The sequence below is a fragment of the Puma concolor genome, chromosome D4 (genome assembly GCF_028749965.1).
Source record: "Puma concolor isolate L17-30 chromosome D4, mPumCon1.1.hap2, whole genome shotgun sequence".
NCBI lineage: Eukaryota > Metazoa > Chordata > Mammalia > Carnivora > Felidae > Puma > Puma concolor.
Window position 1 is genome coordinate 87820429 of NC_141679.1, and position 26896 is coordinate 87847324.

The 26896-nt window shown below is 46.0% G+C and overlaps 1 protein-coding gene and 1 pseudogene across 1 annotated transcript in view; one reads left to right on the top strand and one right to left on the bottom strand.

The window, feature by feature from the left end:
• GLE1 (GLE1 RNA export mediator) overlaps positions 1-21555 on the top strand; it is a 31498-nt gene extending 9943 nt beyond the window's left edge. The window contains 14 exon segments of the mRNA XM_025926801.2: positions 5072-5108; positions 5111-5219; positions 5463-5523; positions 5719-5973; positions 9042-9270; positions 9827-9939; positions 10101-10170; positions 13778-13920; positions 14019-14209; positions 15405-15534; positions 17077-17181; positions 18357-18439; positions 19346-19409; positions 20364-21555. Of these exon segments, the coding sequence (XP_025782586.2) occupies positions 5072-5108; positions 5111-5219; positions 5463-5523; positions 5719-5973; positions 9042-9270; positions 9827-9939; positions 10101-10170; positions 13778-13920; positions 14019-14209; positions 15405-15534; positions 17077-17181; positions 18357-18439; positions 19346-19409; positions 20364-20432 (1659 nt within the window). The 3' untranslated portion in view covers positions 20433-21555.
• On the bottom strand, positions 1036-1325 carry LOC112866568 (large ribosomal subunit protein eL43 pseudogene; annotated as a pseudogene).
• Positions 21556-26896: the final 5341 nt, after the last annotated feature.

A 26896-nucleotide genomic window follows, 5' to 3' on the forward strand; every position in this document is an offset into this window, starting at 1 on the left:
ACATTTAAATACAGTTCTTCAGGCATTATGAATGCCCACCTCGTGCTAATCATTGTGCCCCACATGCTAGTAGCTCCTGATTCACTTGGGGAGATAGTGTAACGTAGCATTTAAGAGTGAGCTCTCTGGGGCACCTGGGTGGCTCCATCAATTAAGCATCCAACGTCAGTTTAGGTGAGGATCTCACAGTTTGTGGGTTCGAGCCCCACATTGGGCTCTGTGCTGATAGCTTAGAGCCTGGAGCCTGCTTCAGATTCTCTCTCTCTCTCTCTCTCTCTCTCTCTCTCTCTCTCCCTCTCTCTCTCTCTCTCTCCCTCTCCCTCTCTCCCTCCCTCCCTCCCTCCCTCCCTCCCTCCCTCTCTCTCTCTCTCTCTCTCCCTCCCTCCCTCCCTCCCTTCCTCCCTCTCTCTCTCTCTCTCTCTCTCTCTCTCTCTCCTCCCTCCATTCTGCATTCTGTCTCTCTCTGTCAAAAATGAATGAACATTAAAAAAAAAAAGTGAGCTCTCTGAAGGAAGATAGATCAGGTTCACATCCTAGCTCTTCTGTGTTGCATGTGACTTTGAGAAAATTACTTAGGCTCTCCCAGTTTCTGTTTACTTCTCCAGAATTGGAAGATGATCTGGGGTTGTCAGATAAGGTTATACTGAGAAGATGGATCTTAACAGCCTCTTGAAGAAAGGTTAATTCTGTTTTAATAATTTATTTGACTTTATTATTTTTTTCATGCTTTTCCAATAAAAATTAGAAGGATTTTAGGGGCGCCTGGGCGGCTCAGTTGGTTAAGAGTCCAGCTCTTGATTTCATTCTGGGTCATGATCTCACGGTTTGTGAGTCCGAGCCCTGCACTGGGGGATTCTCTCTCTCTCTGCCTCTCCCCTGCTCGCTCTCTCAAAAAAATTAGAAGGACTTTAATTCTCAGGTCTTTTGAGAGAGCAAAACTAATGTAACACAAGTGAGAATATCTAATTAATGAATTTAACAACAAACCAAAGTAATTTATGTAAACGAACCCATTTATTATAGGCTGGCTGTATTTCAGGTGGCGTAGCTTCTGCGGCCTTTCACCTCCATCAGTCTGATGGGAGACTCTGCTGTGACGGCAGAAGTGGCCGTGTGGCTCCGGCACCGCCGGCTGCCGTTTTCATGCAGGCACCGCAATGCCAGATCACCACAGCTTGTCTTTTCATCTTGGTTTTGCCACAGAAGGAGCACGTATATTTGGCGGGCTGGCCTATTTCAGTCTTCTTCACCATTTTCCTGAGGGAGGCACCATAATGGCTCCCGTATTTATGGAGGATTCCAACCATCCTGGTGCCGTTAGCCATGTTGCCTCAAACTAAGCCTGAGCCCAGGGAGCTGACGTTATGATTTTGCAATTAGAAAGACAACGCATGGTTTTGTAAAAATTTCCACAGATCAAGTGAGTTTATAATGTGAAAGTCTTCTGGCATCTACCCTCGTTTGTTCATTCATTGAGTCAACAAATAGTTACCGAGCACTTACGTGCTTATGGAGCGCTTAGACGCTATTCTAGGTCTAGATAAAACAGTGAGCAAAGCAGACGCGGATTCAGGCCCTCACAGAGCTTCTGTACTGGTGAGGAGAGATCGAAGTAAACAAGAGAAATAAGTAAAATGTAGGTAGAAGACTGTTTACTCTGAGTGAAAGGATCTGGTTGCTTCCTCTTGGGTGTTGGCAAGGTGGATGGTGAGGAATGCTCAGGTCCTGGCTAGGGGAGTCCTTTTCAGCTGAACACTTAATGCCCTTCATCTTCGGGAAAGTTTTCCCCTTTGATTAGTTTCTCTTCCTCTCCGTTGCCTTTTTTTCCTCTCGTTTTAGGAACTTTTATTAGTCAGATATTGGATCTCCTAGATTAATTCCCTATTTCTCTTATCCTTCCTCTCATTTTCCTTTTGTCTTTTTCTCTTTTCCAAGAGATTTAATTTTATCCTTCCATTGTTAATTGAAAAACTATGCACCTACCTGTTTTTTAAATTATGTGTTTAGGGGCACCTGGGTGGCTCAGTCGGTTAAGCATCTGACTTCGGCTCAGGTCATGATCTCACGGTTTGTGGGTTCGAGCCCCATGTCGGGCTCTGTGCTGACAGCTCAGAGCCTGGAGCCTGTTTTGGATTCTGTGTCTCCCCCTCTCTCTGCTCCTCCCCCACTCATGCTCTGTCTCTATCTCTCTCTCAAAAAGAAATAAACATTAAAAAAATTTTTTTTTTAAATAAAATAAATTATATATTTGACTTTCATGGGCTTTTTCTTCTCCGTGTGTTCCTTTTTCAGAGCATTTAATTCTCATTTCATATCATACTAAAGTTTTTTTCAGATTTGTATTCCTTGAAATAATTTGTTTTTTCTAGATTCATTATTCTAGGGTATAGAATTTCCTCAAATATCTAACGATCTTTATTTACCAGTGGTTGGACCAAGGCTTCCAGGTGCATTGTCAGGAACAAAATTATCATGATTTTGAACTTCCTAAGTGTCAGAATTCCTAGGGTATATGTTCTGGAATACCGGCCTCCACACTAGCTGATCCAGTTATCTCTGGATAATTTATTCATTTTCTTGTAGGGAAGAACTCTCTGTTTTTTTGGCTGGGAGTATGTATGCATGATTGTGTAATAAATCGCCCCCAAACTTGTGGCTTACAGCCACAACTGACATTTCGTTCCTGTCCTTTGTGTTTCTGGAGGTCAACCTGCTCAACTAGGTAGTTCTCACTTGGGGTCTCTGTGGCTGCAGTGACAAGGTCTGGAATTCTTCCAGAGGCTTCCTCACTGACCTGTGTAGCTGTTGCAGTTACTTAGCTGGAACATCTGCCCTCTCCATGTGGCGGAGCTTCCTCCTAGCACAGAGGTCGGGTTCCAAGAGCAAGCATTGTAAGAGATACTGCCCGAGCTGCGAGCTGCGTGGCCTAGTCTCAGGAATCATGTAACATTATTTCTCTTTTCCACATTCTCTTAGCCAAGGCAGTCATGAGGGGCTGCTCAGGTTGAAGTGGAGGAGATGGGAGGGTCAGAGAATGTGCAGATCTCTCTCTTTTTTTTAAGTTTATTTATTTATTTTGAGAAAGAGAGAGCATGCAAGCAGGGAGAGGGAGAGAGAAAATCCCAAGCAGGCACCACTCTGTCAGCATGGAGCCTGATGCAGGCTGGAACGCACTAACTGTCAGATCATGACCTGATCTGAGGTCAAGAGTCGGACGCTTCATGGATTGAGCCACCCACGTGCCCCTGTGCAGATCTCTTTTTTTAAATCATTACACAGTACACAACAGTAAAAACAAATCCAGTACAGAATGGGCAAAAAACAGATACTTTACCAAAGGTACAAAGAAGCACATGAAAAGAGGTTTTCAGTGTTTATTTTGAGAGAGAGTGAAAGTTGGGGAGGAACAGAGAGAGAAGAGGACAGAGGATCCAAAGTGGGCTATGTGCTGACAGCAGACAGCTTGATGCGCAACTCATGAATCGTGAGATCGTGACCTGAGCCAAAGTCGGACACTTAACCGATGGAGCCACCCAGGCGCCCCGAAAAGATGTTTTTTAAAAAATCATTACAGCACACATGCCTGGCTACCGACTGTTCTGATCTCATGATTTGGGAGGAGGCGGGGGGTGGGGGGTTGGGGGTGGGTGGAGAGTTGAGTTGACTGTTGCGTCTGAAAACATTCAGCTGATATCTCTGTTTTCAGCCCCGTGAACCCCACCTGGTTTTAGATCTGGCATTGCCCAGTCCTGAGCCTCTTTGAGGTTCTGTAGCTTGGTTCTCTCCCTGAGAGACGTAGTCTGCTTGTGTTTGCACGCACCCTCACGTTTGCTCAGCTCTGCTGTCAGTTCACACTCCTCCACAGAAATGTTGTGTTCCAGAAGCATGGTGAAAATTTTTCCCTGCTGACAATCCCATGCACGTTCTGCTGTTGAGTCCTTTTTCCCTTCCCAACTCATATTTAAACGGAGTCTCGGAGGAGAGGTTATAGATGCTGTGTTCACTTTGCCTTCTTGCACTGGAAACTTTAAAAAATTTTTTTTTTCAACGTTTATTTATTTTTGGGACAGAGACAGAGCATGAACGGGGGGAGGGCAGAGAGAGGGAGACACAGAATCGGAAACAGGCTCCAGGCTCTGAACCATCAGCCCAGAGCCTGACGCGGGGCTCGAATTCACGGACCGCAAGATCGTGACCTGGCTGAAGTCGGACGCTTAACCGACTGCGCCACCCAGGCACCCTTGGAAGCTTTAAAATAGAATAATGTGACATCCTAACAATGTACTTTGCCGTATCTTCATGCTAGTATATATAGCATCTTGTCCTCTTCAAAGGCTGCAGAGTGTTCTCTAGTCTGACCTACTATAATATGTGTAGTCAATCCCCAGTTAATGTAAATTGTTTTAAATTTACTGCCATCATCGACAGGACTGCAGTGAGCATCCTTGTTCATACATCTTTGCACACACGTTCAGTATTTCCTTGGGATAAATTCTTAAAAATAAACCAGTGCCAAAGGATATATACCCTTTAAATTTTAGTAGTTAAAATGTCACATCACTCTTAAAGACCAAATGAGAATACTCTCATGAATAGTAAATGGAATACCTTTAGGAATCTAGGAAGGGGACTTTCCTAAGTGGAGGTGGGGGAGGAAATGTAGGCAGAGATGATAAGGTGAGGAAAGGAGTAGATAGGAATGTGTATAGCATGTTTATGGAATTAGAATGAGTATTTCTGTTGATTACTCTAAAATCAGAGTACACAGGATGGAGGCTTAAAAGCACGGGGCTCTTTGACACCACGATGGTAAATACCTGTCCATTCCTAGCTGATACTGGAGTGACATGAGTCGCAAGGGGCAAATTGGGAGAACTTTCCAAAACAGCCAGGTGTAAACATCCACTCGGAGAGGAGAGGCGACTTGAGCATGGTTTCTGCGAACTAAGCAGCTGGTTCCATGCCCTTGAGTATCTCTGATGGAATTAAGGACAGACGGGAGGATGTTCCGCACGGGTAAATGAGCAAGGTGCCGACAGAGTTGCAGAGAGCAGGTGCTGATTCTTTTCAGGAGGGCCTGAGGCAGTGGCAAGAGGAGCAGGAGAGGAGGTGCGAGCCCTCTCTGAGATGGCATCTGAACAACTGAAGCGCTTTGATGAACGGAAGGAACTGAAACATCATAAAGAATTCCAGGACTTACGGGAAGTGATGGAGAAGAGGTGAGTGGGAAACGTCCGTGTGCTCAGCCCGACCTCTGTCCCAGCATGAGACCCCAAGGGAAAGAGTTGACCTACTGAGCCTTTAAATATCGAAATAAAATAGCCAGTGAAGCTCATAACCTAGAAAAATGCCCATCCTTGGAGAGGTAACCAAGGTGTCGCAAGGAGAGGGAGGCTTTTAGGAGAGGTAAGGTGAGACAGTTTCAGGAAGCATCCCTGATGTTCCTGCCATTCTTCCTGCAGCTCCAGAGAAGCCCTGGGGCACCAAGAGAAGCTAAAAGCTGAGCATCGTCACAGAGCAAAGGTCAGAGCCTGGGAGACTTCTTGTGGGTGCGTCCTGGTGTGGCTCTAACCCGGGTCTTGCCTCCCTGTGACTCTCTTTACCTGCTGGGGGGAGGGGGGGCCCATCTGTAAAATATGTAGCCCACCCGGGGCTTGGGGAATGTAGAAACAGAAGGCCCGGCGCCCCTGGGAGGTAACCGGACAACCTCTCCTGCAGATTCTCAACCTGAAGCTGAGGGAGGCTGAGCAGCAGCGCCTGAAGCAGGTGGAGCAGGAGCGGCTGCGGAAGGAAGAGGGCCAGGTCCGCCTGCGGGGCCTCTATGGCCTGCAGGAGGAGGTGCTGCACCTCAACCAGCAGCTGGACGCCTCTGAGCAGCATAAAGATGTGCTGAAGGTGGACCTGTCCGCCTTCCGGACCCGGGGCAACCAACTGTGCGGCCTCGTCTCGGGGATCATCCGGGCCACTTCTGAGGTGAGCGAGCTTCGGAGCGACCTGGTCTTCTGGCTCGGAAATGGACAGTCTTAGTGCAGATTTGGTTTCTGATTTAAAAGGAGTGCCTGGAAAAAAAAAACAATGCTTGCTTACTGTAGAAAATAGCAAGATCATTTGTTAGAGATAATAATCACCATTAGCGTTTTCTCTTTCTTCCCTGACAAGGAGTGTGCATGTGGGGGGTTACCCTTACCCCAAAGTGGACTTTTATACATCCAGAGTTTCTTATCTTAGGTTAAACAAATAATTGTTTATTCTGATTGCAAAATACTTTAGTTCATTCAGTAATATTTTGTTGAACACCTGGTGTGCTATGGTAAAAATTGAAACCTTACAACAATGTATATAGTTTTTTCCAGTTAACATTGTATTTTGAACACATAATTACTACAATCACTAAAAATATTTTGATGTTTGTTTTTGTTTTTTTAAAGAATGTTTGTAATGTGTATTTACTTTTAAGAGAGGCAGGGCGGGGGGGGGGGGGGGCGGGGGGGGGGGGCGGGGATGCAGAGAGAGAAGGAGACACAGAATCTGAAGCAGGCTCCAAGCTCCGAACTGTCAGCACAGAGCCCGATGCAGGGCCTGAACCCACTAACCGGGAGATCATGACCTGAGCCTAAGTCGGACGCTTAATCAACTGAGGCATCCAGGTGCCCCTGATGTTTTTAGTTAAAGCAGTGTTAAAAAGTGCCAAGTATTGCCACAACACATGGCAGATATTCAGTATTTGATGAACACTTGGAATTGGATACTTCCCACATGTAATAATACCAAAAAACAATAGAAAAAGACATGCTTAATGTTGAACATTTAAGTTTCTGGGTTTTCACTACCATGCATAGCACTATAGTAATACCATTCTATATACGTCTTATTTGTATTTCTTTGAGATAAATTTTTAGAAAAGGAATTACTGAAATAATTTTAAGGTTCTTGACTCTTACCCAAAAGTTGTACCAATTCACGTGTTTTGTTTTTTTTTTCAAGTTTTTGTTTTAAAAAGTCAGTGGAGGGTCTAGTTGGTTAAGTGTCTGACTCTTGATTTCGGCTCAGGTCATGATCTCACGGTTCATGAGGTCAAGCCCCACGTTGGGTGCAGAGATTACTTAAAAATAAAATCTTTAGAAATAAATGAAGGGGTGCCTGGCTGGCTCCGTCAGTGGAGCATCCAACTCTTGATCCTGGGATTGTGAGTTTGGGCCCCACGTTGAACATGGAGTCTGCTGACCCACCTGCCTACATACATAGATGTACACAGTAGTTAATTAATTTATTTAATTAATAAATTGGGAGGCCTCGTTGATTTAACAGGCAAAACTACAAAACACATTTGTAGGGCAATATACAAAATGATGGCAGCACTTCTCGATTCGTCTTACGATTCTGGTGGTCATATTCTAACAAAATAGCACACTGAAAGAAATGGGAACGTCACTCCGGCTTATATGCATTCTCATTTATGAGCAGAAATTCTAAATAAAAGATGAGTAGGGACGTCTGGGTGGCTCAGTTGGTTAAGCGTCCGACTTCAGCTCAGGTCATGATCTCGCTGCTCATGGGTTCGAGCTCCACATCGGGCTCTGTGCTGACAGCTCAGAGCCTGGGGCCTGCTTCGGATTCGGTGTGTGTGTCTCTATCTCTGCCCTTCCCCGCTCATGCTCTGTCTCTCTCTTTCTCAAAAATAAATAATAAACATTTATGAATAAATAAATAATGATAAGTCAAATTTATCAGTGCCTCAAAACAATAATGTGCTATAACCAAAGAGGTATTATTCTAAGGATAATGAAAAGCTGGATCAATTGTTATGAAGTCTTTTCATGAACTTAATTTCACTAATAGGTTAATGGAGCGAAGTCATATGTTTGTCTTGTTAGATGTTGTAAAAGTATATGCTGAAATTCTACATCCTTTCCTATTAAAAAATAATAGTAAATTAAAAACTAAAATGTGTTCCCAGGGTGCCTGAGTGGCTCAGTCAGTTGAGCATCCAACTCTTGGTTTCGGCTTAGGTCATGATCTCATAGTTTTGTGAGTTTGAGCCCCACATCACACTGCACTGGCAGCACAGAGCCTGTTTGGGATTCTCTCCCCCTCACTCTCTGCCCCTCCCCACTTGTGCTGTCTCTGTCTCTCTCAAAATAAACTTAAAAAAAAATGTTTCTCATGAACATGATAGATTATGTGTCCATTTAAGACTACATTTTAGGGACACCTGGGAGGCTCAGTCAGTTGAATGTCTTATTGATATGGACTCAGGTCGTGATCTTGGGCTCCTTGCTGAGCGTGGAGGCTGCTTGAGATTCTCTCTTTGTCTCTGTCTCTCTCACTCTCTCAAAACAACATTAAAAACATAGACTACGTTTTAGACATGACATTAAAATTGGGAAAGAGATAAAAATGTACCATGTTGCTACAATAGTAACAAATTGCTGATGTCGTTAACGTGTTTTAGCCAATAAAATGTAATAAGACAAAGGAGAAATACTTGAGGAAATGTAATTTGATAACAATATGATTGTCTACCTAGAAAGCCAAGAGTAAAAAGCTCCGAGCTATTAAAATTTTTTTTAACGTGTATTTATTTTTGAGAGACAGAGCATGAGCAGGGGAGGGGCAGAGAGAGAGGGAGACACAGAATCCGAAGCAGGCTCCAGGCTCTGAGCGTTAGCACAGAGCCTGACGTGGGGCTTGAACTCACAAACCTCGAGATCATGACCTGAGCCGAAGTCGGACGCTTAACTAACTGAGCCACCCAGGTGCCCCAGCATGGTATCATTTTCATCTAGACTGTTGTCACAAGCTTTTAAAGAATTATCCCAGCATTGTTGGTGAGAGCATGGAAAAATCCATACTCTGTGGATGTGATAGTTAATCAGTATTACCTTTAAGAGGACAGGAACGCAGTAGGTATCAGCATGTTGAATGTGGGTACTCCATTGGGTGCAACAGTTCCAATTTAGCAATGTATTGTGTGAGCTGTGATTCAGCTTCACAGGTGCCTGGGGAATAGACGCTAAGCTCTGTCTCTGTCACCCTGACAGAACGGCTTTCCCACAGCAGAGGACCAGGCTGTGGCTGAGAGAGCCCTGCAGGAAATGCGGGACCTCCTTACAAGCTTGCAGCAGGAGATCGCCAGGGCCTGTGAGGACAAGAGGAAGCAGGATTTGGAGGCCCAGGTAAAGCGGCAAGACTCACACATGCAGCAGGGGCCAGAGGTCCACAGAGAGACCCCAGCTCCCAGCCAGGGCCCAGGAGGGAAACAGAATGAAGGTGGGTGTTGGCGTGGATACGGTCCTTTAGCCCAGAATGTGAAAGGAGACAAGAATATGTTTGAAAATCGTGTTAAGCTTCGGGACAATTTACCGGAACTGTTAACATAATGTAAAACTCTGTACGTTTACTGAATTACGTTCAGTTTGGTTGATGCGGAGCCTGACTTCCAGCACTTGCCACGAGGATTTGAAATTCTGTATAATTCTAGTAGATGTATCATCCCAGGTTTTGCTGCTCTGACTTTTTAAAATAAATATTACGCAGTGTATGTTCACTGCATATGTAAGAGAATCAGTCGAGCATAATGGTTGAGAATGCTGGCTTTAGAGCCAGGTCCATGGGAATGTGGTTTTTCTACTTCCTGGCAATGCGACTTTGGCAAATTGACCTTTCTATGCCTATTTCCTCATGTAGAAAGTGAAGATAATGATGGTATCTACTTCCTAGGGTCCTTGAAAGCCATTAATACCTATATCAGCTGATTAGAACAGTGCCTGGCTCACGTGAAGTGTTCAGTGAGTACGATTACGAGAGCCTCTCTTCTCTTCCTCAGACCTCCAAGTAAAGGTACAAGACAGTACAATGCGGTGGTACCACCAGCTGCAGGATGTTTCCAGTCAGTGCGTGTTGGCCTTTGAGGAGCTGACCAACAGCAAAGACAGTCAGGTACGGAGGGCTGTAAGTTGCGAGTTGTCTGGGCCCGGGAGTGCTCTGAACAGCCCCGTGTCCCAGAGGAATGTTGCTAGCACGTCACCTTCCCTAATGCTGCTGTCATCTACTCAACTCTTCCGGACACTATTTGCCCTCTCACTGTTCTCTCCTGGCAGGCCAAAAAGGTAAAGATGGACCTCCAGAAAGCTGCCACCATCCCAGTGAGCCAAATCTCCACCATTGCAGGTTGGTCAGAGGAGTTCAGAACATGGCCCTTCGCTTCACTTTGTTATTTTGTACGACTCCACATCTACTCATCCGTAAGGTTCCCGTAGACAGAGTCTGTTCCAACAAATGACATGACGTTGGGTCAGGCACGTATAAGTTATGTCTTACTCTCTTTTGTTTCCTCTTCAACATGTAGAAGGCGATCATTACGTGTTTGTTGACTTGATTTATAAATAAGCTGTATATCAACAGTAAATTATTTAAGAAGGGTCTTACCTGAAGTTGAAAGTTACTGTTGAAGGGGCGCCTAGGTGGCTCAGTCAGTTGGGGTCTGACTCTTGATTTCGGCTCACATCATGATCTCCCAGTTTGGGAGTTCGAGCCCCACATTGGGCTCTCTGCTGTCAGCACAGAGCCTGCTTCAGATCTTCTGTCTCCCTCTCTCTGCCCCTCCCCTGCTTGCACTCTCACTCTCTCAAATAAAGTAAACATTAAAAAAATATATCACAAGAATCCATATTTAGAAAAAAAAAGTTACTGCTGAAAACATCACTCAGGGAGCCTAGGATGTACATACATTCTTTGCTTTTGTTCTACAACATGAGCCATTAGCTTATCCAAGCTCGAAACTTGCCTGAATATTTTTTTTTTCATGTTTAATTTTGAGAGAAGGAGAGACAGGGTGTGAGCAGGGAAGGGGCAGAGAGAGAGACACACACACAGAATCAAAAGCAGCTCCAGGCTCTGAGCTGTTAGCACAGAGCCCGACATGGCGTTCAAACACACAAGCTGTGAGATCATGACTTGAGCTGAAGTCATACACTTAACTGACTGGGCCACCCAGGCTCCCCTAAACCTGCCTTCATACTTTAGAACATATTCCTTTTCTCTCCAGAGACTGAGCTTTAGAGAGTGAGAACCAGACAGGGGGAAGTCCCTTTTTTCCTCTTCGTTCAGAAGCAGAGGTTCGTTTTTGTAGAGCTCAAGATGTGGAAGCCTCCAAGTTGCAGGCCATGCTGCCCAGTGGCTGGGGAGCACGAACAGCTGAAAAGCTGCTCTGACTTAGCATGGGTCCCGCTTGCCCTAATTCACTTGTTGCTGGGAAAGCGTAGAAAAGTTATAATTCCTGCCCACAAGAGGCCTTGTGATGGAACTTATTTATCACCCTGCTGGTTCTCTCTGGATCAGGACAAGGTATAAATCAATAACCGTATATCACCTCTGGGCTTTAAAGTGCTGTTTCCTTTGCTGGCAAAGCAACAGGGGCGAGGTTGACCTGACAGCCTTACCTCCCCTTCACTGCTGTCCTTAGGGTTGTCCCCAGTCCTGACCCCTCAGCCAACCACAGACCACTTTGCTTCCTCCTTCAGCGGGAAAATCCAGCAGATGCGACACTCAGATGCCAGCCTTTTCCAAGCATACACACATGTACCCCTGCCTCTGAGTCTGTGTTTGCATGTGGAAGGAGTCATTGTCCGTGCACGCTTCCCCTTCTGCCTCTGCCTTTGTTCCCTGCTCTCCCATCCCCTTCAAGACTTGCCTCATCGCTTATCACCTAATCTCCTGGTTTCTGCAAAATTACTCCCTTTTACAGGCTCCTTTTCTTTTAAACATGCTGAGTTACTCACATCCTAAAGTATGTTTCCTTTGGTTCAAGATCTGTCTTTTCTAGCCTTCCTCAGGTTTCTCTTTGGTCCTGGTGATTATTCCCTTCTCTACGAACTCTGTTCCTTTGGCTTCCATGGCAACATGAATTTCCAGGTTCTCCTGCCACCTCCCTTTCTCCTTTGTGGGCTCCTCAGTCTCCTGTCCCCACCCTAATCCCTAACTGGAGGTGCTTCCCAGGAGTCTGCTGTCACCCTTGGTTCCCAGTCCACTTACCCTCAGGGCTTCAGATGCTGTCTCTGTGTGGGTGGCTCCCCAGTGTCCCTCTGGTGCTCTCTTTCCTAAGAGCTTCAGAACCCCTCGCTCTGGCCCCTGGGGGACGTCTGCCAGTGTCTCTCTCCTACCCCACGTTCAGGGTATGCAGACATCAACTCCCCATCCTCCTTTATGCCTCCTTTTCCCCTGTTTGCTCTCAGGAACCAGAGCACCACTGGCAACTCCGGCACCTTGGCTGAAACCGTGGGAGTCCTCCCCCTGACTGCTCTCTCTGTTTCATTCTCCACATCCGATCAGGCTCTAGTTTTGCTGGTCTTCACTTTTCTGGATATTTCTTGACTATGTTCCCTTTGTCTGCACCATCACTGTGAGTCTTTGAAGAGCCAGATGCAGAGTTGCTCTAGAGTTAGTGCTCAGTACATGCTGAATGACTGGGAAAGAAATGATCTCATTCCTGCCTCTTTATTTTTTTATTATTTTTTTTTTAATTTTTTTTTTCAACGTTTATTTATTTTTGGGACAGAGAGAGACAGAGCATGAACGGGGGAGGGGCAGAGAGAGAGGGAGACACAGAATCGGAAACAGGCTCCAGGCTCTGAGCCATCAGCCCAGAGCCTGACGCGGGGCTCGAACTCCCGGACCGCGAGATCGTGACCTGGCTGAAGTCGGACGCTTAACCGACTGTGCCACCCAGGCGCCCCAATTCCTGCCTCTTTAAAGGCAGTGGTTAGATTCGGAGCAGAATTTAATCTCTTTGGTGCTGGTGTGGCATATGGGATGTAGGAGGCCATGCCAGCCCTAGGGTTGGGGTGGAGAGGCATGGAGGAAGGAATTGACAGGGAATTTGGCCAGTGGGGTCCTTTGAAACCATCAGTAAACTAGTACTGAAGTATGACTTAGCAGGAGTGGGTGCTACTATTTTGATAGCTCGTTAAGTTTTGAGTAATGGAGACCAGTTCAGATCTGCATAGGCCAAAAAAGAAAAAGACATTTAATCTAAAGATAAAGGAGTGTTTCTCAGAATCTACTGGCAGGAATGGGGCTAGGTCTCAGGAGCTAGAAACCTTCAGACCCTTTTCTTTCATTTTCCTTCTGTACATCTCTTATTAGGTAGACCACTGGTCTTTGGTCCACTTGGCAGATGCAAGTCCCCGGTGTTCATGAGCGTGTGTGTTGCAGGGCCAGCCACCTCCAGGACATGACTCTGTGAGCTGGCTGATTGGCTCAGCTGGTCTACTCCTAATCAAACTGTAGCCAGTGTGGGCTTGGGGCTTACAGGATCCGGAATACAAATATAGCCGCCAGGAGCCCACTTCTGTGCATCTGAGGATGGAGGGCAGGTCCCAGAGGAGGGGGTAGTCACTGAGAGCTGGGAAGAGCCTTTAGAACGGTTTTCCTAGAGATGCAAATGACTACTTTAGGGACGCCAGCTGTAGCCCACGGGATCTGTGGCCATTTAACAGCTATGTCCATCCTGTTTATCTCTCTGGTATGTCGATTTCAGAATTTGCTCATTCCCAAATAAGGAATTCCTTTGAAATAGTACCATGCCTTCTGTACTCCTGCATCCGGGACAATCTACACCTGCTTGTGTACTTTTCTGCAACAGTATTTTGACGTTAGACTCTGACTTTGTGTTGGGCTGCCCGGCTGGGTTTTCATAGAGGCTTTCTTACTGCAGTGATGAGAAGCAGCGTGGCCTGCAGTTGAATCTTTTAATTGACTTTATCTCTGTCATACCCAGGCTCAAAGCTGAAGGAGATCTTTGACAAGATCCACAACCTGCTCTCCGGAAAACCAGTTCAGTCTGGCGGGCGCTCTGTGTCCGTCACACTTAACCCACAGGGCCTGGATTTTGTCCAGTACAAGCTGGCAGAGAAGTTTGTGGTGAGAAACTTTGTAACCAGAGGTATGGGGATGGGCCTGTGTGCAGCCCTTCTGCTTCTCTCCAGAGTAACCAAGGGGTCCCGTCTCTGCTCCCGCAGAAACAAGGAGAGGAGGAGGTGGCCTCTCACCACGAAGCGGCATTCCCCATTGCGGTTGTGGCGTCTGGGATCTGGGAGCTCCACCCCAGAGTGGGCGACCTCATTCTTGCACATCTCCACAGGAAGTGTCCCTACTCAGTTCCCTTCTACCCACCTTTCAAGGAGGGAATGGCTTTGGAAGACTACCAGAGGTGAGGTAGTTTTTCTCCTCACTCACTCTCCCCGGGGTCTGAATAAAATACAGAGAGAACTGGGGTTTGCTCTCCCTCCCTTCACAACTCCTATATGTACCTTGACTTTCTGTCAGAGAATCCAGTGTCTTTCATGCAAACTCGCTGCTTTGGGAATTTGTGGATTCAGCTGCAATAGTCAATATAGTTTAAGGAAAAGAATATTGGATCTAGAATTAGGGGGCGGGAGGGGTCTTAGAATTTGGCCCTGCTTCATCATTTAATACATTTGCAAAGTGGGGCAGTCATGTAAGCTCTTTGAGCATCATTTTACATATTTGCAAACGGGGGTCATAACATCCATCAATCCTGTGAGTTTGGGGCTCCTGGCTGGCTCCTTCAGGAGAGTGTGCAACTCTTGATCTTGGGGCTGTGAACTCGAGCCCCACATTGGTGCAGACAATGCTTAAAAACAGAATGTTAAAAAAAAATTTGTGAGTTTACCTCACAAGGCTTATGTGATGATGCACAGATGTGATTGTGGATGTGTGTGCTTTGCAAACAAAGTTTTCTGCAGAGGTAATGATATGTAATCATATAAGAAGAATAATGCTAAAAATGGGTGCCTGGCTGCCTCAGTGGGTAGAGGCTGCGACTCTTGATCTCGGGGTTGTGATTTCCAGCCCCACATTGGGCCCTAGGGCTTACTTAAAAAAAATAATAATATAAGGGGCACCTGGGTGGTTCAGTTGGTTGAGTGTCCAACTCTTTTTAAAAATTTTTTTTTAATGTTTATTTTTGAGAGAGAGAGAGCATGAGGCTTCAGGCTCTGAGCTGTCAGCACAGAGCCCGATGTTGGGCTCGAACCCATGAGCTGTGAGATGACCTGAGCCCAAGTCGGATGCTTAACCCACTGAGTCACCCAGGCGCCCCCAAAATTAACCGTCTCTTAATTTCGGTTCAGGTCATGATCTTGTAGCTTGTGGGATTGAGCCCTGTGTCAGGTTTTGTGCTGACAGCATGGAGCCTAGTTGGGATTCTCTCTCCCTCTCTCTCTGCCCCTCCCTACCCTCAAAATAAATAAATATTTAAAGTAACAATACTAATAATAATGCTAAATGTAATAGTACTAGATTGTTTCTTTGAGCCATAAAAAATAAGTGATTTGTCACCCTCACTTTGGCCTTGTCACATTGAATTTTTTCTTCCCACACAGGACGCTTGGCTACCAAGTGAAGGACTCCAAAGTGGAACAGCAGGACAACTTTCTAAAGCGCATGTCTGGGATGATCCGACTCTACGCCGCCATCATCCAGCTCCGGTGGCCGTATGGAGGCCGACAACAGGTGGTAGAAAAGACTTGCTCTCAAGAGAAAGGCCAGACTATATTCGTGTATTCTGTCCACAGGGACTGTTGCCCTTCTTGCCAAGCGGGCAGTCTGGTTACATGATGATGTATTGTCGCTCCCTAGGTATGTTCTAGAGAAGTTGATGTTAACTATTAGGAAGTTTTGGACTATCAGAACCTTTTGTTCAGTGATTGAGTCAGCTGAGGCTTTAAAGAACTGAGTTTATAAGAGGGTCTGTGAGATGAGAGTCTGTTGTAAACCATTCATTAAGGTTCTATAGAAGATTCTATTAGATGGAGTGAGTCTAAATGACAGTGTCAGGGCACCTGGGTGCCTCAGTCGGTTGAGTGTCTGACTCTTGATTTCGGCTCGGGTTGTGATCCACGGGTTGTGAGATCGAGCCCCACGTTTGGCTCCACGCTCAGTGCAGAGTCTGCTCCAGATTCTCTCTCTGTCTCTGTCCCTCTTCCCCACTCGTGCTGTCTCTCAAAATAAAAATAAAAATGACACAGTGTCATTTTATTATTTATTTATTTCTAAGTAAGCTTTAGGCCCAACGTGGGGCTTGAACTCACAACCCTGAGATCAAGAGTTGCTCGCTCTGGGGCACCTGGGTGGCTCAGTTGGTTAAACCTCTGACTTCAGCTCTGGTCATGATCTCATGGTTCATGAGTTCAAGCCCATTTCAGGCTCTGTGCTGACAGCTCGGAGCCTGGAGCCTGCTTCCGATTCTGTGTCTCCCTCTCTGCCCCTCTCCGTCCCCTGTTCACGCTCTGTCTCTCTCAAAAATAAACACTTTTTTAAAAGTCATATTTATTTTAAATAATCTTTACATCCAATGTGGGGCTCAAACTCACGACCCTGAGATCAAGAGTCACATGCTCTTCTGACGAGCCAGCCAGGCCCCCCCAAAAGTAAATAAACAAACAAACAAACAAAAAAAGGGTCGCTCGCTCTACCGACTGAGTCAGCCAGGCGCCCCGTCACTGTCATTTTAGACCTGGTTGGTGCCTCACATCACAGATGAGCAGATGGAGTCCCAGCGAGCTATAGTGACATAGTCAGTGACAAAGCCACGGCTGGGGTGCAGGTCTTTGACTTGCCAGCCTAGTGCTTTTCTCAAAGGATACAGATTAGAGATGGAGAAGTTAATGTACTCAGAGACCTAAGAGAAGGGAATGTAAGTTGATTGAATCCAAGTTTTTATTGTGTACCTGCTGTGTCCCACGTTCTGTGCTAAAGGTCCCAAGAATAATAAATAAAACATCTGTATGGATAACTTTTGGTCAGCGGACTCCCTGAAACCAGAACTGTCAGATGTGGACTGAAGGGATCCTGTAGGCAATGTGTGGGTTCCGGTGTGTTGGGACATTTGAAAACAGAATTTGTTCGGCGTGTGCTGTGTCTGCCCTGCGGCCTGTGCTTGATTGAGATGATCTGGGGGTTCATGTCACTTAGAAATGGCTGGATGATAACCTTGGGAGTTTAGATCTCCGGATACAAGGAGAGCAAATCATGACCAAGTGTCTTCGCTCCCAGATTCACCCTCACGGCTTAAATCATGGCTGGCGCTGGTTGGCACAAATCTTAAATATGGAGCCCCTGTCAGATGTGACAGCCACTCTCCTCTTTGACTTCTTGGAGGTATGTAATGCAGTTATCACACGAGAGGGGGGACAGTGGTTGAAGCAGCCTTGTGCCACTGCGTGGCGTGAATCGGGAAGCAGTATGTAAATAGGCTATCGGTGAACAGCATTAGGATCCAGTCGTACACATTTTTTCCCAAGTGCTAAAGACAAACCTGGCTTTTGGGTTTTCTTCCCACTGTGTTTTCCTTCTCTGTGTGGTTGTGTTCTCACTGTAAAGAAAAAACTATACATCCCAGCACCAGCAAAAAGGGATGTTCGTTTCAAGGATAGAGAAGTGACTCCCAGAACCAAGGGTAGGATGTATGATTGACTCTCATGTGGGCCTGGAACTAGGAACTAGAATGTCACCAGGTACCAAGAGTCCTTTTGGGGCCACACGGTCCTTCTTGTGCTCTTCCCGTAGGCTGCTCATTCTTGCTCCTTAGGCCAGTTTTCTCTAGATCTCTGCACGGTGGAGAAGGTGGCCATCCTGGGCTATAGCCCTCTGCCTCAGTGCGGTCACCTAGTGTAATGGAACTGGCGGCTCACTTTTGTAATCCCTCATTCCCAGGAGAGCAAATATGATCAACTAGACTTGGCCACATATCTCCTTCATCCAGAAGGTTCTATACGGTCCTGTCTGCCTATGAAGGGCCACCACTGTAGAGTGAGGGTAAGGGTTTCTGTGGACAGGAGACATTTCTTAAAGGATAAAGGCTTAGGGCACATACCATAACAGATGTGGGCCATCCGGCCTATAATGCCAAATGCTTCCAGTCACCCTGGAGCTTCTGAAGTCACAGGACGTGAGCAGAGACCATGAATAAATTTGAGAACATGGTGGTGCCCTGCTTACTAAGGTTGGGAGGAACACCGCACCTTTGGAAAGGTTTCCATTCAGTAGACTCAAAGAAGAACAATTAAGTTAGACTCACATTCTCTGGTTTGTGAAAATACCTGGTTTCTTGGCTGTCTTATTTCACGGAGGTTTTGTCCTATACAGACAAATGCTTCAGAAGAAGGTTGGGTCTTTCCATTTGTTCCCTTGCTTAGCTAGCTAAGTGGCATTGTGGCTGAAACTCTTGGTAGGAGGGAAAGGCAAAGGGCTGGTGTGCTTTATGGGTCTTTGGGTCTCTTGGGTGAGTGTGAATTTGCCTTCTCTTCTCTGATGGTGCCTGTCTTCCCCTGGAGGTGTGTGGGAATGCCCTCATGAAGCAGTACCAGGTACAGTTCTGGAAGATGATACTTCTCATCAAAGAGGACTACTTCCCCAGGTATGTGACCTGTTGAACAGACACCACGGGATTCAGTGAGTAAAACCCATGGTGTCGAATACCCTTGGGTGCCTCTGGGTTTGACTCTGTTAAAAACAGTTGTATTGGGGCGCCTGGGTGGCTCAGTCAGTTGAGCATCGGACTTCGGCTCAGGTCATGATCTCACAGCCCAGCTCGTGAGCTCGAGCCCCACGTCAGGCTCTGTGCTGACAGCTCAGAGCCTGGAGCCTGCTTCAGATTCTGTGTCCCTCACTCTCTGCCCCTCCCCCTCTCTCACTCTGTGTCTGTCTCTCAAAAAAAAAAAAAAGACCATTGTATTAAGTGTGACATCTTCTCCTATCCTTCTTTTTGATATTTGAGTAAGTGCTTTTGAACTCTAGTGAGAGTTTCTTAAACATTATTGGCTAAATGAAAAAATGAATTAGGAAGATTCTGGATTCAGATACCTGACATGTCTTTAACTCTGTTTTCCAAACTCCCCCCAGCTAATCAGGGATGGTGATTACATGTGGTCATGAATTAAACCCAAAGAGTGAAGCTCCCTTAATCAGTTGGAGAAACTGATCTGTCGGCCAGTTTGCTTGACTGTCATGGCGTCCGCCTCTGGGTGCCCTTCTCATTCCTCTCAACACTGGCATTTCGGGGGGGGGAGAGACCTTGGCAGCATCTATCCTGTCTGCTCACAGAGATCTTGGAAAGGAACATCCTCTCCTTTATCCCCTGGTTTGAAAAGAAGGCTGAGACCATTTGGAAGAATGACCGCATCCTTGGTCCAAAAGACCTCTGCCCAAGTCGTTTGATCTCCCCCTTCTCCTGCTTCCCGTAGATCGGCAGTGCCCCTAACTCCTCTAAAAGGGACAGGGCAATCATAGCTGTCACTTGCATATTGTCTTCCTCTTCCTGCAGGATTGAAGCCATCACAAGCTCAGGACAGATGGGTTCCTTCATACGCCTCAAGCAGTTCTTAGAGGTAAGAGGTCCTTAGATCAACATGTTTCGAGCTGTTGTTGACCTTGAAGGCGCCTGTCTCTGACAAGTCCTGGACCTCTATGCTCTCGGATTACAGTCTCTTCCTATTTTTTTTGAACCCTACTTTTTTGTCCAGGATTCCCCTTAACCTTAAGGGTTGCTGTTTCATCATCCTAGATGTCACTGTCCCTACTGCCTGTGGGGAAGCTATCCTAAGGGATGAATAAAATATCCTTAATGAATCTGGTCTCACTGATACATGTTTTTGTTTTGCGGGATTTTTTTAGTTTATTTATTTTTGAGAGAGAGAGCATGAGCACAGAAGTGGCAGAGATAGAGGGAGAGAGAATCCTAAGCAGGTTCCATGCTGTCAGAGCCTGCCGTGGGGCTCAAACCCACAGAACCGCGAGATCATGACCTTGCTTAACTGACTGAGCCACCCAGGCGCCCCTCGCTGATACATGTTTTACAGGCTGGCCTGTAAAACATCCTGGTTCCTTTCTCAGTGTCTGGCCAGGGGAACTGGGAAATTTGGTCACTTTTTCTCTATGACAAGAGACTGCACTTTCAGCCAGACTCCTCCCCTGTTTCTCAGTGCTGAAACCCTCTTTAAAGAGGTTAAGTATGACAGACACCATAGAAGCCTCTGGTGGGTCTGCCAAGACAGCCCACTGACTTCCACTTTCCAGTAGCCCGAGTGGGCATACGGGGGTCATGAAGGACAAGGCCGGGCGCTGGGAAATGAGGCGGGGGCAGCATGACCAGCAGCATTCCCCTTGTCCTCTGCTGCAGTTCATACAGAAGCAGAAGTCTTCTGCACCGCCATTGGTCTTTTCCCGGTGTTGACCACTGTCCCGTGGGACTTAAGCTTGCTGTCTCTCAAAGCTTCCAGCTGGTAATTGTGGGAAGGCACGTTACCAGAAAATCATTGTTTTCTCCATCTTTCCCTGACCAGAAATGTTTGCAGCGCAAGGAGATTCCTGTCCCCAAGGGCTTTCTGACCTCCTCCTTCTGGCGTTCCTGATGGCACCCCGGCGCCCACCATCTCTGTTCTGTTGCAGAGGGACAATAATAAAGCAACTGAAAACAGCTGCATTTGGGAGAAGTCATATCAGATTTAGAAATCTACCAACCTGTGCTTTTATATATTTGTACCCATGACTAGGAGAGGAGATCGTTCAGGGGTCCCAGAATCTAGGAGGTCTCTCGTAGGTTGGACAGTCCTTAAGGGATCCACATGACAGAGTAAATGGAATCGGCTTTTCTCACTTCTACAAATATGGTGAGGTGTTTAGTTCTTGGTCTCCTCCTTCATTTCCTTTGTCTCTGCTGTCTTTCAGAAAGTAGGTGGTACCTTAACCATTTCCCTCTGAGCTGAAGTAAGCCCCCCACGCCTACTCCCCCGCCCTGCTGCCCCTCCCCAGAGTACAGGTTAATAGTTGAGGCCCAAATGCTTACATGAAAGTCTGGGCTATGGTGGTTTTGTTTTCTCAGCTTGTGGAGTAATCGTAAATTCAGAGGAAATGCCTGATGCAGACGTGGATTAAGCCCCAAATTGTATCAGAGATAGTTTAGCATCCGGGATTAGGACTGTTGATACATGTTATATTGAACAGGAAGCACTGTTTGTCCTTTTAATTGGGACTTTGCCCCCTGAAGGACTAGGGGTGCAGGAGCCAGAGCAGGTGTGGGGTTTTGTTTGTTTGTTTGTTTGTTTATTTGTTTGTTTCTGTATTTGAATTAAGTTGAGCTGAGATGGGTTTGCAACACTATACAAGAGCCAAGCATCTACAGGCAATGATTCAGGGGTTAAATGAAGGTGTTCGGGAGGAACTGAGAACTGCTTTATAATTGTTTACATGTCCTGAATGAAGAATGATGATAGATTTGCCTGAATAAAGCCACGACAGAAATTCAGAACCCGGCTGTTCAGATAAGAATTGAGATTTGTTTTACAAAAAACTCACTGTCTTTTGTAGTGCAGAGGCAGGGATATACCCCTCTGTACCACCTGTTGTGTGTGGGGATGTGTTTTGGGGAGTGGGGGTATTCCCTGGTACTCCTGAGTGGCTTGAAGTAACACACTCTATGAATTGTTGACTATGGTGCCAAAAAATAAGTAATAAAGCTTGATTTTAAAAAACCCACTGCTGGTTGATGTGACCAATTTCCTTTGCCCTGAGCTGTGTACATAGCTGTGTACATGGTCAGGCACAGGCCTAGCTATAGAATGGTATATGTTCCTCCCTATTTTGTCTTCTTGACCTTCACCTAGGAAGGTTTTTCTTTCTGTCATTCCTTTTCCAGAATTATGTACCTGACCTTGTTTCATCTAGCAGAAATGGAAAAGTACTGAAGTCTTTTCATCTGGATACAACAGAATGAACTCTGGGGAAGGTGTCAGAAGACTTGGTGAATTCACTTTTGGGTTTTGTGCCCTTGGGTGGGTCATTCTCTGAACCTCAGGATCACCACCCCTGCAAAAACACACGACGGGGATTAGTCATGAGATGAGCAGTTTTCAGTGCTCTGTAGCTTCCCAGCCAGTGTGTCGGCACAGGTCTCCGCCTGTGGGGCCTGAGGTGGGCGGAGCCCCCAAGGCCAGTTGTTATTTGCACTTGCCCTCTTACCTGTGCTTTACAGATGGCATTATTGTCTATGTATCATGACAGGAAACAGGTCAGGGATCACTGACCTAGAGTTGAGTGGACAGGGCCCGGCCCTATAGTCAAGGTCAACATAGGGAGGCTTTGTGCAGATTTTAAATTTTTTTTTTTTAACGTTTATTTATTTTTGAGACAGAGACAGAGCATGAACGGGGGAGGGGCAGAGAGAGAGGGAGACACAGAACCAGAAGCAGGCTCCAGGCTCTGAGCCATCAGCCCAGAGCCCGACACGGGGCTCGAACTCACGAACCGTGAGATCGTGACCTGAGCTGAAGTCGGACGCTTAACCGACTGAGCCACCCAGGCGCCCCATGTGCAGATTTTAAAAAGGCATCCCTTCCTTCAAGATGCTACTGCCATCTGCTGGAATAGAACCACGAATCCGTGGTAGCCCAAGGTGCAGGGGGCCTAGAGAGTCTGCACGGCTTTATGTGGAGCCCTAAGAGAATCCCGTGATCCTCTGTACCACAGCATTTTGGCTATATGTGAGCTATATTGCAGTCCTAGGTACGATCATATACGGGAAAGCTCCAAAAGTGAAAGGTGAAAAATCACCGGACAAAATGATCGCTGAGGGCCGTTCCACTTTGAAATTTTTTTTAATGTTTATTTATTTTTGAGAGAGAGCACGAGGAGGGGAGGGGCAGAGAGAGAGGGAGACACAGAATCCGAAGCAGGTGCCAGGCTCCCAGCCGTCAGCACAGAGCCCGACGCGGGGCCCAAACCCATGAACCATGAGATCAGGACTTGAGCCGAAGTCGGACGCTTAACTAACTGAGCCACGCAGAAGCCCCAGGCTGTTTCACTATGAATCCACTAGTCCACAGAAAACACCTCTCCTGTTATTTGAATGTTCTTTCTCCAGACATGTTTAACAGTCCTGCACATGTCACTTGATGCTTGGAATTCCTGATAGGTTCTCGATGGTAAACCAAGAAAGAGCATTAGGGAAGCCAGGTTTTTGATACTCTGATAGTGTTGCCTTCAGAGATACTGATTGCCAGCTGATAGATGCAACCCCTGGTGGCCAGTAGCATCAGATTCCTCTGAGTGGAATACTAAGGCCTGCCTCCAGTTTTTAAATTCAAGTACTCACTTGCCTGCTTGCTTCCTTTTAAGCTTGACCTCATTTCTCAGGCTGACTGCCCATATTTTTGTTGTATCATTGTCCTACGTCATTTTTAATGTTTATTTGTTTTTGAGAGAGAGAGAGAGAGCACGAGCCAGGGAGGGACAGAGAGAGAGGGAGACACAGAATCCGAAGCAGGCTCCAGGCTTCAAGTTGTCAGCACAGAGCCTGACGCGGGGCTCGAACCCGTGAACCTCGAGATCGTGACCTGAGCCGAAGTCAGACTCAACCAACTGAGCCACCTGAGTGCCCCATGTCCCTACATCATTTTAAAACAAATTTGATGATGAGTTGAAAATTCCAACAGGAGAGAACGCCTGCACATCCCTTGGATAGAAGAATGGAATTGTTCTGGAGAGTTCCTTCCCCTACTCTTCAAGCGTCCTGCAATGAAAGCGGTGACCTAACTAGGTTTGGGTGTCTTCTGTCTTAGTGCTAGGACAGCCAAGGGAGCCGCAGAGCTTCATACAGTGCCTCAACAGGCCTGGCCTCTCACATCCCGTTTTTTTTTGTTTTTTGTTTTTAAATGTTTATTCATTTTTGAGAGGGTATGAGTGGGGGAGGGGCAGAGAGAGAGAGAGGGAGACACACAATCTGAAGCAGGCTCCAGGCTCTGAGCTGTCAGCGCAGAGCCCGACATGGGGCTCGAACTTGTGAATCAGCCAGATCATGACCTGAGCCAAGTCAGACACTTACTTGACTGAGCCACCAAGGCACCCCTAGGCCCCATTTTAAAAAAATAGCATTTATACAGATGATATATTCAAGAAACATTTTTCTTGTAGCTTCTTCAGGATGCTTAACACTAAATGTAGTACGTGATCCTGAATTGGAACCTGTAACAGAAAAAAAAATCTTTGTGTGTGGTCTTATAAAGGACACTTGGTCAATTGGCAAAACTTAAATAGGTCTTACTTTTTTTTTTTAATGTTGTTGGGGGAGGAGCAGAAGAGCCAAAGCAGGCTCCGTGTTGACAGCAGAGAGCCCGATACAGGGCTTGAACTCATGAACCGTGAGATCATGACCTGAGCTGAAGCCGGACACTTAACTGACTGAGCCACCCAGGCACCCAAAACTTGAATAAGGTCTATGAGTTAGGCAGTAGTATTATGTCAAGATCAATTTCCCGATTTTGATCATTATACTGTGGTCATAAAAATGAATATCCTTGGGGCACCTGGGTGGCTTAGTCTGTCGAGTGTCCGGCTTCGGCTCAGGTCACAATCTCAGGGTTTGTGAGTTCAAGCTGCATCGGGCTCTCTGCTGTCAGTGCAGAGCCTGCTTTGGATCCACTCTGCCCCTTCCCCACTCACACTGTCCCAAAAATAAATAAACATTAAAAAAAAAAATCCCTGTTTTTAAGAAATACTCATGAAGTATTTGGGAGTAAGTAAATGTGTCTGCAACTTATTCTCAAACAGTTCAGGTAGACAATATATGTCTACTGTGTATGTAAGTATACACATACATAGAATAATAAAGCAAATGTGTCCAAATGTTAACAAATGGGGGGGAATCTGTGTGAAAGGTATATGGGATTTCCTTCTATTTTTGTAACTTTTCTGTAAACTTGGAATTATTTCAAAAATAAAAAAGCTGGGCGCCTGAGCGGCTCAGTCAATTAAGCATCCAACTCTTGATTTAAGCTCAGGTCATGATCTCACGGTTCTGAATTCTAGCCCCAAGTCAGTGTCTGCATCGCGGAGCCTGCTTGGGATTCTCTCTCCCTTTTTCTCTGCCCTTCCCCCACTCATGCTTGATCGCGCACACTTTCTCTCTCTCAAAATAAACAAACTTTAAATTTTTTGAAAAGGTAAAAGGTGAACCTCCCCCTCCCCCCCAAAACTCCAAACAAACAAAAGTCATGGGTACAGTTCTGATGAAGTGACAAAGTCAAGCTCTAGAACCTACAATCCTGAGAACAGGGCTGTGGTGATGGTTACCTTGAAGCCAGCATCTCATAAGCAGGGTGAAAAGTTGAATGAATAGATTTTGCAAAATGCTTCCTACTTAAAGTGAAATAGGTGACTTGGTAGAATTTTTTTTTTTAATGTTTATTTTTGAGAGAGCATGAGTAGGGGAGGGGCAGAGAGAGAGACACACAGAATCCAAAGCAAGCTCCAGGCTCTGAGCTGTCAGCACAGACCCGGCGTGAGGCTTGAGCTCACAAACTGCGAGATCATGACCTGAGCCAAAGTCAGAAGCTTAACCAACTGAGCCAGCCAAGCGCCCTGGTAGGATTTTAATTCATGGAGGATGTGATTTACATCTTGGGAGAGCTCTGGTTTGAGCTAAAAGTTCTGGGAGCTCAGAAGATAGATCCATTTCATTTAGGTCAGCTTTGCCCTGTGAGTTTTTCGTGCAGGATTCTAAGAAAGAGTTAGGGTGTCAAAGAAGTTTGGGAATGACTGTGCTGAAGGTAAACCAGGCAGAGTTGTGAATAAAATGACGGCAAGGCCACCTGGGTGGGTCATTCAGTTGAGCAGCGGACTCTTGGTTTCGGCTCAGGTCGTGATCTCACGGTTCATGAGTTTGAGTTCCATGTCAGGCTCTGCGCTGACAGTGTGGAGCCTGTTTGGGATTGTCTCTCTCCCTGCCCTCCCCCACTCTTTTTTTTCAAGAATAAATTAATTTAAAAAATAAGAAAGACCAAACGTTGGTATTTGTTGAAACTGGTGATGGGCATAGGGAGGTTCGTTGTCCTGTTTACTAGATTTATCTTTGAAATCTCCCATTATAATATGTTTAGATAATAAAGGGGAAAAAACAAAAGGACTTTCTTGTGCCAGACTTATTGGTAACTATGTTTGTTTGGATTGTTAACCTCCAGGAGTGTGCAGTGTTTCCCCAACTGACTGTGGGACTCCTTTTTCCAGGGCTTCTCAGGTCTAGTATTTCTGGGAAAACACTTTTTGAAATGCTTTACTTGGAGGTAAAGGTAGTCAAGAAAGTATCTTGAGACTGTATTCGATCCAGATACTTAAAGCTATACAGAGCTTTAAAAAAAAAAAAAAAAAAAAAAAAAACAGTTCTTGGGGCGCCTGGGTGGCTCAGTTGGTTAAGTGGCCGACTTCAGCTCAGGTCATGATCTTGTGGTTCGTGGGTTCGAGCCCCGTGTCGGGCTCTGTGCTGACAGCTCAGAGCCTGGAGCCTGTTTTGGATTCTGTGTCTCCCTCTCTCTGACCCTCCCTCGTTCATGCTCTGTCTCTCTCTGTCTCAAAAATAAATAAACGTTAAAAAAATTTTTTTTTAATTCTTTTTTTTTTAAGTTTATTTATTTTTAGAGAGAGAAAGCATGAGCAGGGGAGGGGCAGAGAGAGAGGGGAGGATCCAAAGTGGGCTTCATGCTGACAGCAGCCAGCCCGATGTGGGGCTTGAACTTACAAACTGTGACACTTAACCAACTGAGCCACCCAGGCACCCCTATAATAGAGACTTTTTTTAAATGAGAATAAAATGTCCAAAAATCCCTTTATTCTGGGTACCCACTGTGACCATTTCTTCAGTTCTCTCTGTGTATGTACGCATTTATGCAAATATAGTTCTTAAGCAAATAGACTTGGTACTCATGTTGTTCTGAAACCTGCCATCACTCAGTAATATCTTGGATACTTTTCAGGTCCATCAGTGTGAACTGTATCACAATATGGTCTGTTGAACTTACGAATCAGAATGAACCATTTTTCAGCTGGT